Source organism: Lucilia sericata, unplaced genomic scaffold (genome assembly GCF_015586225.1).
Source record: "Lucilia sericata isolate MDLA Ls3-8-SP2 unplaced genomic scaffold, ASM1558622v1 Contig000367F_arrow, whole genome shotgun sequence".
In the NCBI taxonomy this organism is placed as follows: domain Eukaryota; kingdom Metazoa; phylum Arthropoda; class Insecta; order Diptera; family Calliphoridae; genus Lucilia; species Lucilia sericata.
In genome coordinates, this window is record NW_023994386.1 from 260,074 (window position 1) to 276,974 (window position 16,901).

General features: G+C 28.9%; 1 protein-coding gene across 1 annotated transcript in view; it reads right to left on the bottom strand.

The window, feature by feature from the left end:
• Positions 1-16,588, bottom strand: part of LOC119604161 (maternal protein pumilio-like) — a 99,568-nt gene extending 82,980 nt beyond the window's left edge. The window contains exon 1 of the mRNA XM_037956637.1: positions 16,499-16,588. Within this exon, the coding sequence (XP_037812565.1) occupies positions 16,499-16,588 (90 nt within the window). The remainder of the gene's footprint in view (positions 1-16,498) is intronic.
• Positions 16,589-16,901: the final 313 nt, after the last annotated feature.

Genomic DNA, 16,901 nt, shown 5'->3' on the forward strand with positions numbered 1-16,901 from the left:
ATTGATTTCCCCCTAAATAACCTATGATATATAAAGTAATCAATTGCTTAATGACTTAAGAATGATAAAATTCTAGTATCCAGCACTTACATATTTGACAAAAGTAATCTCCCAAAGGGATACTTTGACTGCCTGCAAAACAACTGGGAAACGTTCATTCATACAGGAGGGTATATCAACATTTTCCCCAGTTAACAACAATGATCAGAGTTGCAAGCAGACAAACTTGATTGTTTGGCAAAATGAAGGGCCGACGGAAGGATACTGGACTACATATTAGAGTACTGTGTCTTTCAAAAGAAACCAAATTTTATGTAAAGTTTTGTTCAACAAAATGTATTTAAATTTCAGTTATATCTGCTATTACAGTGTATGTAAAAATTTACGAAAAATATTGTATGGATGAAGAAAATTTACGGTATATTCCGGTTTACAGACTTCGACTGACCTAGACGAACTAAGAAGAAGAACGTAGCAGTTAAGAATTGTATACGAAGTAATCTACTCTGGAAGCAACAATTATTGTTACGAACAATTGGTTGTTTAAATTTACAATTAATTTAAAAGTTAATAAATCTTACAAATAATGGTCTGTTTTGACTATATTCCCAATCACTGTATTTTAATGCTTGTGTTTCTGAAGTGTCCAAAACAATTTTCACAAAAAAGCAACATCATTGACCAAAAAATCAGAATCTAAAGTTTATTTTATTGCAGTTAATGATTTTAAGTAACCACTTTTGCTGAAACCTATACATACTAACAAAAACATACATAGACAGACAGACAAATCATACATGCACGCCTGGACTTTTATTAAATAAACTACTACCCTGCAGTTCCGAAAGCACAATATCAAAAGAAGTTAATTGACTATAATCAAACTTCTTAAAACAATGATCAATGATTCTGTTTCTAAGTTACTTAACGCAAAAATTTTCAAAATGTCTACAATCTAGATTACATAGGTACAATTGAATAACTACTAGCAAACTGTCAGCATTATTTCTTGATACCAAAGTTACTATTGGCTGAGTATGCGTCAAACAAATACCCAGACATTTTGGGAAGTATAACTGACTTTTAAGAAAACCGCAGGGTTTAGTTAAATAAACTACAACAGCTACTGCTGCTATGAGAAATACATCGAGATGCATGAGTTACTACTGCAACTTAAATTGGATATTTACAACTACTAACTACCACTACCATGACTACCAGGCAACATTAGAATAACCACAATATGTTGCTGTTGATGATGCTTAATATTTAGTTCATATGAGCAGGCAAACCTAGTCCGACAACAAAAGGAAAAGCGCAATATGTCTATGTTTTGGTTGAGCAAAAGCAAAGATACCAGCAGCCAACAATAAATGTAAACTCTCTACCGTTCTCTAACTTTACCACAAAGAACCAGAAAGCCTAAACCAGCAAAAAATAAAAAAATTCACATGAAAACTGAGAAAAGAGAGGGAGAAAGACCATTATCATGCAAAAACAAGGGCCTAAAACTATTAAAGGTTTTTTAAATACACACACCCATTCACTCTCTTGTTTACATTTTCTATTTATTTGTTGTTTTCATTGCTGATAGTAACAGTAAAAATATTATGTTTTATTTCAACAAAACCAACAATCCAGAGAGTAATAGGAATGAGAGAGTGCAAGTAAATGTGTGTTGTGTGTGTATTAGTAAGCTTGTGTTTTGTTTGTTTTTAATAGTTTCCGGTTTGTAGCGGAAATGTGATAATGCATAATCTATTGTGGTTAAGTAGTGCACACACACACATACATATTAATCGTTACCGGAAGTACAATGTTAGTTTTTTCTATTGTTTTGTAAGTTTTTCTCTGCCTCTCTTTTTATTGAGGATTGTTTTAGACTTAGTTAAAATGCAGTAAAGATTATGAGAGTTTTTTTTTACCAAATATTTGTTAAAAATTTTTGGAAAACTGTTTATTTTAGTAAAAGAAATACAACAAATTGAGGTTAAGTTACAATATTAAAAGATATGTTTAACAAATCCGAATCTTATTTTAGCCATTAGGGTAATTTTCGGAACGGATTTTCTGTTATGGATTCTCTTTATAATTAATATTGTTCGGTAAACAAGTGTTTGTGTTTAAACAAAAGATATTTACTTACATATTGCCTACTTTAAGGAGCTCTTAAGCCTTAAACATAAATAGCTAATTTATGTTTATAATTAACCTCCACCTACTACTACAACTTTTGCTTAAAAAATAATTAATTACAAAACCTATACCAAAAGTTTTCCTCTATCTGAAGACAAAGTATAAAGTTCAGTTAAAACAGCCAAAAGGCAATAAAATACTTCAAAAATAAATCTTACAATATAAAAAAAATATAAATTTATTTGCTTATTTATAAAAACTTAAATAAACATTTTTTAAAATATTTTCTTAACATGCCTTTTTTTCCAGTTCCCTTTCATGTACCAGCTCCTGTAGATCTTACATTTTAACAAGCAACCAAAGAAAAAAAGAACAACTTTAAGGAAAACTTCTGTTCTGTGTTTGAAGAGATATTTAAACATTATAAATGCTTATTTCCTTAATGATTATAATCATAATCATGGCAGTTTGTGTGTGTGTTTTTTTTTTCGTTATTATGTCTTTAAATGTGTAAGGGGCGATAGTGTAGGAAAGGGGTTTGTTTTAAGGAGTAAAGGCGTATAAAGAACAACATAAAATGTCATACAACATTTACGCAAGTAAATATTTAAATGTCAGATTATCATTCATTCAGTCAAGTTGACTGCCATCATCTACTAGCACAGGCAGTCAGTCAGCTCCATCCAGCCTTAGATTGTCAGCCATCTAAACAAATACGTTAAAGCAATAAGTATAAATAAGTATAAATGTCTTAAAATGACAAAACGTACATGACTTTGATACTGTGTTGTAAACAGATTCGTTGAACAGATGAACATTTATGTAGATTTTTTTCTTTTCTTTACTTAGATGAGTTATAGTAGCTGAATTATTAGAATTTATTTTTCTTAAATAATAGGCATTGTAGAATTTTAAGAATGCTACATTTAGATTGATTTAGATCTGTTTTAATATATAGAAGTTAAGATCAGCGATCGTTAACTGGTTATTTTATTAAACAGAGTTATACTGCGTTAAACAATTTGTCATGACAAAACCAGCTACAAGTGGCGACTGAGTGGAACAGGTATTTCCCCCGCCAACCTGAACACTTTTTTTACATTAATCCTTAGCAAAAATACACAAAATACCACCGCGAGTTAATCACTTAAGCTTACTATGACTTAAACTGTAGCTTAAGTTATTAAACATTTGTTTCAATGTTACCCATGCTTTGACAAGTCACTTTAGTCTACTAAAACCTCAAAAGAAAACTTTCGTCAAACGCTATACAAAAGACATAAGTCTGTGACTGGCAGTCAAAACTCATAAAAATACAAATAAGACAGACAACTGTAAAATTAAACAAAAAAAAAATTACAAAGCTACTTAAAAGTATTTAAGTAAAGATGATGACGACAATTTTCTTCATTTTTCTTGCAGCTACTTACCCTCAACCATCCATCCATCCGTCCGTCCGTCCGTCTTCATGCTTATAACTTTTCTAAGCTTAAGAAAAACGGGCTGTTTAAATACTGATATGAGTGGATAGCAGCAACTGACATGTCAAATTTTATTATAACAAAAACTGAATGAATAAATGTATATGACAATTAAACAAGTGGGAAACAAAAAAAAAAAAACACAAATTTTTGTTGTATAAAACTTGGTAATTTTACAAATATAAAAATGTTTGCATATTTTTGGGGGAGTTGACAGCCAAATAATGTCCGTTACCAACATCCCATCTCATCTTATGTTAAACAAATAACAATGAATGAATGAAAATCTACTGTAACGGAAATGTGCGACCATCATTTAACATTTACAAATGATATGTGTCTCAAAGAAGAAAGAAAAAAAGTCTGGCAGAGAATTGTTTTCTTTTTGGAAGAAAACAGAAAAATGGTTATGAAAATGTTTAATTTCACACAAGGACAACGAAGTAGTGACAGTCAAAAAAGGAGCAAAATAAAAAAAATGAATACATGTATATGTGGGTGTTATAACAAGAAATTCTTAAGCAAAAGGATATAAGACTTGTTTTCATGTAAAAAATAAAAGGAAACGCATTTATAAGAAGGTATATGTATATACAGGTCTTATGATAATATAAAGTATTGCTATTCACTTTTATTTATTCTTCTTCTACACAAGATCCATATACATCTTCTTCTATCTATATATACATATAAAAAAGTTGCGTTACTGACTGACTGATTCTTCAACGCATAGACCAAACGGCTGAATCTAGAATCATGAAATTTTGACAGGAGAAATGTTGGAAATTTGTACATTTTAAATGCACCTGTTTCTATTCTTAAAATGATGAGATGGGTGTCTGGTACTTTTTTTGAAATTCGTACTTTTAAGGGGTGAAAATGTGTAACAAAGGTGATTTTGGTACCTTTACAAAAAATTTATTTTGTTTATTAGTTACAAAGTTATAAAGGGCCAATAACTTTGTAACTAATAAACAAAATAAATTTTTTGTAAATATTTTGAATATATCTTCCAAAATTATGAGAGACCTGTTACGTACTTTTTTAAAATTCAGTCCTTTTTGGGTGTAAAAAGGGAGAAAACTGTATTTTTGGTACTTTTTTTTAGCACATTAAGAAAACTTTTTCGACTTATTGACATATACCTATTAAATTTCGTACTAACTCTGTAATATTTATTGAAACAAAATATTTGCTATTTCTTTGCGGGAGAAAAAATGTACCAAAAGGGGAAAAAGTACCAAAAAAGAAAGTACTTACTTCCACTATTTCGTTTTAAACGATTTTTTTTAACATAAAAATTTAATCTACACAGTCCTGATTGGATAAGAAATTGGGAAATTGTTGATACCTTCATCAAGTGGTACTTTTCCTCTCTAAAATGGTACTTTTTGTATATTCTATAAAAAAAAGATTATTGAACAAACACAAAATTAACTTTTTTAATAGAAAACTGTTTGGTACTTTCTCGTAATTCAAATGCATATTGAACATGCAGGTCCTGACTGAATAAAAATCTGCAAGAGTGGACTCTTTCTCATTCCTTAAATGAAAAAGTACCAAACGTTTTGATGTATCTATAGTGGGGATTCGAAACAAAAGACACACGGTTTTTATAAAATAAGCACTTATAAAAGGGAGATTTTTGGTACTTTAGTACTTACTAGAAGTAATGAAAATTTTGTATTTAATTATCATTTGGGTAGCGAAGCAACCAGGATACACTGGTATGTATATATGTATGTATATATTTTTTGGCAAAAATAAAAAATAATCAAAAATATAAATGGAAATTTGTTTTCGGAAATCAACTTCAAGGAAATGTAAAACAAAGTGTCTGTCTTTCTTTAAGTTTTCTTAGAAAACTAAAGTTGGATTTTAGTTTGATGAAGGTCTTACAATTTTTTTTAATAAAATGTTTTATTTTGATTCTCAAATAATGATAATAAATAAACTGATAGCAAATGAATGCTATGAAATTGCTGTATAAAAAGGCAACCTAAAATATGCTAAAGTTTTTTAAACAATTTAAAATTAATAAAAACTGCTTTTACACAATTCTATAAAATTAAATTTTACAAAACGTTTATTAAGCTTTTAAATTTATTTTTTAAATAAATATTTACTGCAATTTCTATAAGAACAAATACACATGCAGTAAATGTTCATACTTTTTTGTGTTTGCTTTAAAAAATAAAAACAAACATAAAAACAAAGAAATATATTGCCTACTTTTAGGATTATTATAAATGAAAATTTACTTGCCATTATAAATTTTTCGTATAAATTTTTTTGTTTTGTATTATTAAAAGCTGATAAATTATAAATGCTATGGCAGTTAAAAGCCTATAAAATATTTGTTATTTTAATGGCTGCTTTTTCTTCAATATTAAATTAAAAACAATTTTATTTAAAATTTATAGAGAAACAAGGAAGTGGAAATAAAAACTCAAACCTAAATTTTGAAAGCTAAACAAGTCCTGTTAACACATAAACAAAAAATACTTTTACCCTCTTTATTTACAGCCAACAGAGAGAGATAACAAAATAAATATAAACAACAACAGCAACATGGTCAGAGGAAAATTAAAAAGGAAACGGAAATAAAACCTAGTCTAGGCAAAATGTTGATATAAAGGTAAACAAGTGTTTTAAAAGTTGATAATGAACAGTGAGCAGCAGCGACAGCAGAAAAACAACCTGAAAATTGCGTAAAACAAAAGAAAATTATTTTTTTTTTTGTATTTGGCAAATGACTGGGGTAGTAGTGGTTGTAAAAAAAGGAGAAAAATATAAGTGAAAGAAGAAACAACCACAGAAACATTAAAATGGAACCACTTAAATTAGTAAAAGTAAATAATAAAAAGCAACAACAACAAAAACATACAAATTTTAATAAAAAAGGGAAAGTACAGTGGGATAGAAAAGTGAATTGTAATTTGTAAATAATTGGTCTTAGCTACAAATTTGAGTCTATAGGAATTAGATAATTTTGGAAAAATTGTCCTAAGTTGTCTAATCACAATGTCAGAATAATATTAAAAATTGGTGAATTTTAAACATTATATTGAAAACTCTTTATGATAGTCAACTGTCTCTACTGTAATTACTAGAAAGGAGTTTATAAAGCAACCCTTTTCATGTACAGCCTTTAAATATTGTACAATTTTCTGCTTTTCTTTTTGGTTATTTTTACTCTGATGCCAGCAAATTAAAAACAGAAATTATGGTTTTCAAGGCAAAATAGTTTATATTGGAATTTTTTTTTTTTTGCATTTTCTTAAAAATAAACATGAACAACGAAGAAAAAAAAAATCAGTTAAAAGGTTTTTTATCAGGGGGGGCATTAAAAAGGCATTTTAATTTAGTTAATTTTACAAAGAATTCTCAACTAAAAGGGCAGTAGTAGAGCAAAGTGATTAAAAGTGTTTTATAATTAGTTAAATAACAAGTTAAAAGTGTTTAAGAGAAGAAAAAAGAAATTTAAAAAAATATATCAAAGTGTTGAGAACACAAGACAAAAGTTGGCTAGAAGTACAAAATGTTAAATAATACTCTACCAGGGAGTTTAAATTTCCATAAATTTAAACATATTTTCTCAAACATAAGCCATTTATTTGGCTATGTAAAAAAAATTCATATATTTTCCCCCCTATTTTATGTCCCTTACCCTTAAGAAAGCATTCACCCCTTTTAGATATACACCACAAGCAACGCAAAAGTAACAGCCCAAATGTATGCTGTATAATGTAGCTCCCTTTTTTGCCTTTTCATTTTTTTGTTTGCTGTACTTACGTCACAATAAATTTGCATCAAATCAATTAATTTTAATAAAAATGCAAATTTTATTTACGTTTTTTTATTTTCCTTTTTTTGGCTTACACGTTTGCTGCCATAACATAAACCAATATTGTGAAAAAAAAGTAACAAAAAATACAAATACTGTCAGCCATCTAGTTGCCACTTATCTTCTACTGGCTTTAAAGGCAGCGTACACACGTAAATACAACATATACATACATATAAAATCTATACATATTATGCATAACATCATAAGCGTCGTAATAGAAAACCCTCTAGCGTTATAGCAAGAAGCTTAATTTTATTTTGATTATAATTCTAATCCATAAAATACGGAAATGGGAAAATTAAAATTGATGTTGTTTTAGCATTATGTATGAGCAACATCCCCCCTTTTAATGTATGCAATACATATTTTATGTCTAAAGAATTTTAAAGTCCTTAAAAGTATACTTCTAATCAATGGCTTATAAAATATGTTACGAATCATAAGCTGTTATAAAACAACAGGTAAACACTTGTTTTAAACCTTAATGTATGCAATGATTATGTTTAATGTTTTCTGGTAAGATTACTTAAAGTATAATAAATTTGATATTATTTTAGCATTAGAAAAATTAAAAAAAAAAACGTTTTTTCTGTTCTACCTTAAACCAGTCTTTTTTTATTTTTTTATAGCATACCCTTTAGGCATAAAAACTTTATGTAGTATTTAGCCGAAACATTATGTTTTATAATACAATTTATTTAGCAATTTCATAAATTTATTATTGACATTTTATTTATGAAAAAATATGTTAAATTTATTACATGCTTTTTTTGTACATTTTGTACTTCTGGCCATAGAGAGCTTGTTAAAATAGTTTTTATATATTTTTTATTTTTATGAAAATAAAATAAAAAGTTTATACAAAAAAAACTGTTGCAGTTGTTTGTTCAAAACACAAGTGTTTAGGTGTCAAGTCAAGCGACTATTAAATTGTAATGACTATAACATGTTTTTAAACCTAAAAAAATATATATATATAAAATGTCAAGAGGAATTTTTGCGATAGCCAGCGTTAACGAAACAAATCTGAGCTCTTCTATAAAATAGGGACCGAATTATCGCATACATGATCGAGTTGACATTCGATATCGTATAAGAAACTTAAGTTAATTTCGATATTGAATTGTGTTTTCGATATACTGGAAATAATCCATGCTTTCATAACTACTTTTTTCTTAATATTTACGAAAATTTCGTGCATAATACGAAATATTATTCAATGAAAACTTTTTGGAATATCTTTTTTCTTATATATATTAAGAAACTTTGTTTTATTTTACAAAAATAATTTCGTTAAGGCATGTAACATTTAACGAAAGTAAACCAATTTTTCGTAAGAAGCTAATTATTCGATTATATTTGCGGTAATTTCGGCCCCAGTTTTATATGGATTTAGTATTACTTTAGTTAAGCTGGGACGACTTTCATCGAAGCTTCAACACTTTCAAGAGGGAAACCAGATGAGCTAAGAAGGAATCTTGGAAGAGTTTCTGTGAGGAACTAGAGAACCAATTGATAGATGACTGGGCTTGAGTAAGACGAAATTCAGGTGGTCAAATATCACCACTTGTAGAATATCGAGACTACTCTTGCCCACTCTGACAACGGATAGGACTCTCTTGTCTTTTAGTAAGAATTCGATTAGGCTTCAAAAACCTTCTATGTGACTGCCCAGCTTTACAAGAGGATACACAGAGGGTAAAAGTAATATACACTCCCGGTACCAAACTGTTTATAATTTTTCAATACCATCCGTTGCCAAAGTATATACGACAACACTATGTAATGTTGACAATATTACAACAGTTCGTTGTCGAAATATAAATTTTATACACATCCGTTGCCTAAATGTTAACAAACGTGATAAGCTCACTAATGACAAACAATCCGTTGCCAATAGTGAGCTTACCACGTTTGTTGCAATGTTGACAACGTTGCGTTGTCAACATTACATAGTGTTGTCGTACGTATGTATATACTTTGACAACGGATGTTATTGAAAAATTATAAACTCTTTGGTGTCAATTTGGTACCAGGCGTGTTTATTTCCTTCGCTATCTAGGTAGAGCTCTTTTCCATGATCTGGAGTTTTTTTAGAGATTCGTCACTACATGATCGGTTTTATTAGAAATACCGTTTGGTTTTCCCCGGGACCGCAAGAACCAAGTAGTCAACGAAATTAGGAAAGGAAACCATTCTCTCAACATAAGGGAATGCTGTTTCTAGGTCTCCGAGTGAACTCACTAACTAGTGAGCAACCCACGTAACCTAAACCTAGTATTACTCTATTTTTATTAAACATTTGTTGCGAATTTGGGATAATTTTTCAACCTTTAGAAAACATTTTAAATTATCGAAATGCTTGCGATCTAGTTTTCATATGATAAAAACTACTTTACAGGATACGAAACTGATCATGATCTTCAAATACAAACACATTTGTTCTTTTACTTTTAGGATTAGATCTAAGTATAATAAGATAGATTTAAGTATAAGTTGTCATTATCTCTTTCTCTTGGTCACACCTAGGTCTCAAAAAACTTGACTTTCTAAGAAAGATTTTTTTATAGCTTCTGATTTCGTTGAGGAAACTGCAATTTATTTCTCTTGCTACATTATTAATTTTGAAAATTTTCTTTTAATGAAATGTGTTATATGATTAAATGTTAATGCAAGTGTTACATATTTATTTAAAAATTTTATACTAGATTATTTCGTCTGTAGCGGAAAGTTTTGCAAAAAAAAACTTAAAAGTGCTATAAATATTTTTGTTTACAAAACTTTTGTTTTGCAAAAAAAAAATTTAGTTTTTTTTAAGAAATTTTTATTAAAATATCATTTACATAAACCCAATCATATTTTAGCAATTATAAATTACAGACAAAAATAAACATTTGTGTATTATAAGATAAGGGGAAAAGTATATTCTTATTTAAAAATAAAATATGTGGAGATTTGTATAAAGGAAAAATTGGTGTTCACACACATGCAAATAAGTTATCATCAACTTAACTTTGACTATAAAATCTATGCAAAGGTGTGGCTAAGTGGGTATGGTTAAGTTGGCGTGGAAAAAATCTTTATTCAGAATTGAAACAAAGTTCATTAAAACCAAGATCTTTTTAACAGAAAACGTTTATTTAAAAGAAATATATTTACCATTTGGTATTTAAGTACTTTTTCCCCTACCCAACTTCTGTACAAACAAGTATGTATGTATAGCTGTATGTACATTTTAGCAAAACTGTTATGGATTATTTAAAAACTGAAAATTTTTTTTACAATTGTAATAACAAATCATAAAATATACAAGACATGATGATAAATACAAATGAATTTATTAAAATTTTCGAAAAAAAAAATTTTTTTCTAAAATTTAAGTGATTTTGTAATCCTATTGAAAAACATAATTCTATTAAAATTATTTGTAATTTCTCAAAATAAAAAAGTATTTAAGTGTTTCAATGCAATTGTGTGTGTGTGTTTATATTGGCACCTGAATTTCTTTACTAATATTTCAAATAACAAATAAATAAATATTTCTTTGACATTTAACATTGGTGTCTATTTTTCAGTTCGAAATTTATAATTTAAGAAATTAATAAGAAAACATTTATAATATTAATTATTCATAAATGATAATTGAAATACAGTTGTTAGTATATAAAATGCTATTTTCACATGATGTAATCTAGAGAATGGGTTCAGGGGCTTCTATGTTGTATACAACATGAATTTGTTTTGTTTTAAAGCGTATAAAGTTTTTTAATGTTTTAAAGATATTTTTAATAAATTTATATTTAAATATGTATAAAATTATCGCTTAAAAAAATCTTCAATGTTTAACCACAAAATTTAATTTAAACATTAATCATGGCGGAAATATTGTTGAAAAAGGAGTGAGTGAGTGACTGGCTGGTTGATTGGTTGGTTAACTGTTTGAGTAAATGATGAAATGAAAACTTATTTCTGTGTATTCCCGTAAAAACCACAAACATTTATATAAAACCCAATTTGTACTAAAGTGTGTAGAGTATGTGTGATTATGTTTATAGTTTTATTTTTATAAAATATTTGAGGAGACTGTCGACAATTGTGTAAGTAAATGAGGATGACGATGTTGATGACTGCTGTTAAACCACAAAATAACATGTAACATGTGATTACAGTACATATTAAAAATTTATAATAAACCATAAGAGAAACTAAAAAAAGTCATGAATTAAACAATTTAATAACAAATAAAACACATTTTTAGCATTCCAAACTATAGAAAATATCTATTACTTTACAACAAAGAACAGGCTTTAAAAGAAAAAAATAACATTTATTGCTGCCTACATATAGGCTGTAAAATGTAATTTCTTATCTATTAAGAACATTTGATCATAAATTCAAGGCATATTTTTACACAAAAAGTGTAAAGTCAATATTTGTTGGAAATAATTTATATAAATTAAATAAAATGTGTGAAATTTACACTTTTGAAGCCAACAAAGCCAAATAAAACAAGTAAGAAATTAATGTCAGGCTAGACCGACCATATAATGCCTACACCTGTTACAAAAAAATGTGATTTAGTTTTCATAATAAAGCATTTAAGTTGATTTGTACCTTGCCTCTGATATACATAAGCCATTTATTGTTGAATAAAATTGTGGAAATTTAAGTCGAATTTTGAAGGGAGCTTTGAATAGGGGCTATGGTCAAATGAGACCCTATAATTAAAAAATTCATGGGGGTCATCAAGGCTAGTATGGAACTTGGTTTTGCAGCTTTTTGTCGAGATACAAGTATATTAAACATAAATATGAACTTAAAATCCCTATTAGTCCGGTTCAGTTGTATGGGGGCTAGGTGAGATAATGGACCGAGTTTAACCATTTTCAATAGGCTTCGTCTCTGGTACCAAAATTCATTGAATTATCTTCAAAATTGCGACCTGTAGTTTGATTACAAGGTTTACAAGCCATATTCAGGGGTTCAGTTGTATTGGGGCTAGGTGAAATAATGGACCGATCGTAACCATTTTCAATAGGCTTCGTCCCAGGGACAATAGAAGGTCATGTACCAAATTTCATTGAATTATCTTCAAAATTGAGACCTGTAGTTTGATTACAAGATTTACAAGGACGGACGGACGGACAGACGGACGGACAGACGGACGGACAGACGGACGGACATAGCTAAATCGACTCAGAAAATTATTCTAAGCCGCTTGGTATACTTTCAGGTGGGTATAGGATCAATATTATTGTGCGTTACAAATATCAGCACAAACTCAATATACCCTCCCCACTAAAGTGGTGTAGGGTATAAAAAGCAACGTATTAAAACATGTAAATGTAATTTATTTTACACACACACACACCCATACTTATATTTGAGCATACAGAAAATGAAAAAAAGCATCACATACTCTTAGGAAATATATTGAAAATGTTTGCCTAATAAAATATGCAAGAACTAATACAACATGTTGGAATTTCTTATTTCATTCTTTCTCCTTTAACATTTCTTTAGTTAGTTGAATTAGAAAAGCAAAAGGAAAAATTGAACACAAAAAAAAAAAAAAATAAATGTAAAAAGAAACATCAGCAACTACTACTTGAAAGCAAAAAAAAAAAAAAAACAAGAGAAAATTCAATTTTCGTTTATTGACTTTAGAGGTTTTCCAACTTTGTCGTCGATGTCGTAAAGTTTCCGTCAAACCCAATGTCATACATACAGTACAACAACAAAAAGCAAATAATATGTCAAACGGGATGAACAAAAATAAAATACAACAATACACGAAATTAAAAAAAAAGAAATACAGTGTAAACATTATACATGTACTTTTTTATTTGCAATTTTTTCCCTTTTTTTACAAAAGGAAAATGGAATTTGAGAACATAGGATGCTGAAATGGAATACATGACAAATGTAAGTAACGAAATACTGAAACTTGTACTATGTTTACTCACTTTTTCTCTCTCTCTCGTTTTTCCCGGACACTTGTACACACATTAAACATACAAATATCATGTGAAAAACAGGGAAAATTGTAAACGAAAACATACATCATCAATACAAATTAATGTTTTTATTTTTTTTTTCTTGATTTTTTTTGTACAACTGACTGTGTGGCAGACTCAATGCCAAAACACAAAGCAGTTGACACGTTCGCAATGAAAAATAATTTTCAGTTTTTTTTGCAAAGGATTAAGATGATGCGAGAAGTTGTATGAAATTGATCTGCAGTTAAGTGGAGAATTTTTGGTAAAAGAATTTGGTAAAAGAATTTCGTCAAAAAAGGTTGTATACTTTTGGGATCTTCTCTAAATTCATTACAAAATAATATTTAAAATTTTAAAAGTATTTTATAACTTTATGTGTTTGACTTAAATATAGTTATTTAATTATAGAAGCAGTTTACTGCCAACGCCTATAAGTATGCTACATTTGTTCGGCTTTTATTAAGCTTTAGAAATTTATTAGTAAATTTCATAACATTTTTTGTAAAGGATTAAGACGAAGTGAGAAGTTGTATGAAATTGATCTGCAGTTATGTGGAGAATTTTTGGTAAAAGAATTTCGTCAAAAAAGGTTGTGTACTTTTGGGATCTTCTCTAAATTCATTACAAAATAATATTTTAAATTTTAAAAATATTTTATAATTTTATGTGTTTGACTTAACTATAGTTATTTAACTTCTCAAGGAGGTTACGGTCGACGCCTATAAGTATGCTACATTTTTTCAGTTTACATTAAGCTTTAGAAAATTATTAGTAAATTTCATAACATAACAGATTTTTATAAAAATCATTTTATTCAGAATAAAGTGTTCTTTATAAATTTGTCCTGATGGAAAATCCTGTTATTTCCAAGCCATTATATCTCCATACATGGTTTTAAATTATATTCCAGTATATTCCCAGCAAAAAATCTGAAATTTTTGGTAATAGCCAGTAGTTATTTCATACATTACTTGGTAATGAGTGTTCATTATCATCCACATTATTTCATTTAGCTGAATAGGTTATTACTGGTAAAGAACAAAACAATTTGGATTTGTTATGGCTCAATTGTCTAGGTCATTCGTTTAACAAACAGGAGGTTCGTGGTTCGAGCCCTGCTGGATACTGTTTATTTTTTTTTTTTTTTTTTTTCAAAATTACATTCATTTATATATTTTTGTAAAAAGTCGTTCTCAAAAAGCAACATGTTAATGGAGCATCGAGTAAGCGGCTGGAGTGAGAAACATAGAAAACAACTGAATGCCTGGGTTCAAATTCCCGGCCGAGAAATTTTTTTATTTTTTGTTTTCTACAAAGTCGGCCCAAAATAACTAGCTATCACATAACATATTTGTAGGTTTATTTGTAACTAGTTATTTCGCAAAGTTTTTGTAATCAAATTAGTAACCATTTATTAATTTGTTTAAGGTAGGTACATATTATTTGAACCTCGTCGAACAAAAATAATTAGTTATTCACCCCAAAAGTAATTAGTTTCCAAGTGATTCCAATATTACTTTCTAGATTACTAGGTAATGAAAATTTTTGCTGGGTTCTTATACCTGTGACGACCCTCAATGAAAAAAACTAAACATTCATTGTTTATAGAGAATAACCTGTTTTTCCGTAATAGGGATAAATGGGGTTTAGGGTCAACCGAACCCCCATGAGGGTCGATCAACTCTCATGGAACTTGGTGGAGAGATTTAGGTTCTTTAATACTAATTTGTGTTGTGTTTTATAGTCAATTAAGAACGTACAAGGAGGGCCTCATATCAATAGAGAATATTTGTGAAAAATTTCCGTCACCAGTTCTTCCACCTAACGAACCGTCAATTCAAAGTTAAATACAATGATTATTGGACAATAGAATATAGAATCTAAGCCGGTGTTCCACAAGGAAGTATTCTTGGACCAACCCTCTATTTAATATATACCTCCGACCTGCCTACATGTGACAGATTAACAATTTCTACGTTTGCTAATGATACCGCGATCATTAGCGTGCACATAAACCCACACATAACTTCTAGCTAATTGGACAACTACCTTAGACTGGTGGAGACATGGTTGAAAAAATAGAAAATATGAGTAAATGAATTGAAGAGTAAACATGTTACGTTCGCACTGAGGAGAGGAAATTGCCCATCTGTCACACTAAATAGGAAAAAGAAATATACACGCCTGGTACCAAATTGACACCAAACGTACGACAACACTATGTAATGTTGACAACATTGCAACAATTCGTTGTCGAAATCTTAATTTTATACACATCCGTTGCCTAAATGTTAACAAACGTGGTAAGCTCACTATTGACAAACAAAGCCTATCGTACGAACAGGCCGACGAACGGACAAGGGCCTATGCTACAAACGTAATAACAAAATCAATATATTCCCCCACCTTTTTTGTTGATGATGGGTATAAAGAATACGTCATTCATTGAAATTAAAAATGATAGATTAACATGACAACAGTACGTGTATGTGGATGGCAACCTTGGTAAATCCTTATGATCTATAACCACCAACCGAGTAAGTATGGTAATATTTACATTACATTAACATTTTATCAAGGGTAAAGGCAACTGCAAAAAAAGGATTAAGTTAACTTAAAAAACACGAACGCCAAACTTTCTATTGATACAATAACAGTTGTTAAATAAACAAACGAACTGAGAGACAGAGCCAGGATAAAGTGTGAGTTACTTACTGTTTACTTGTCACTTAAAAAAAAGGACGAAATTAAAAACAAATTTGCTGTTATACTTTACAACAAAGTAACTTACTCTGCAAACACTAACTGAGTGGAGTGATTTTGGCACGTCTCACGATGTTTCTCTGTTGAAAAAAACTTAAATTTCGAATGAATGTTTTGACATGTTTGTGTATACATATTTACAACTATTTTGTTGTTATTTCATTTTATTTCTGCACATATTGACAATATTGCAATATTATTGCATGTGGCTGATGGATAGAGAAAATTCTGTTTAATATATATATTTTTTTCTAATAGAATTTTATTACATTATTACTTTTATTCGATATCACAGTTGTTTCTAACTGTTGCTGCTGGTTGCTGGGTTTTGTTGCGATATTTAAACTATTTTGTAGCATAGTTTAAGGCAGCGAAAACTTATAGTTGTGTATTTTATTACATAAAATATGCAAAACTCAATCTATCTTTAGGGTTAGGGTATGAGAGTGAGTAACAAATTGTTTTTTACAATATTTTTTAATAAAAAATATTTTTATTAAAAAAATCTATATGGAAAAGTCCCTGGGGTAAGAAAAAATTGGTTTATTATTCATTGAATATAAAATATATTTTTTCTGTAATGTAAAATTTATAATGAATTTTTAATAAAGCTTTTTCTTACATATTGAAGTTATATTTGACAAAAAAGAAAACAAAACGTATATTGTGTCT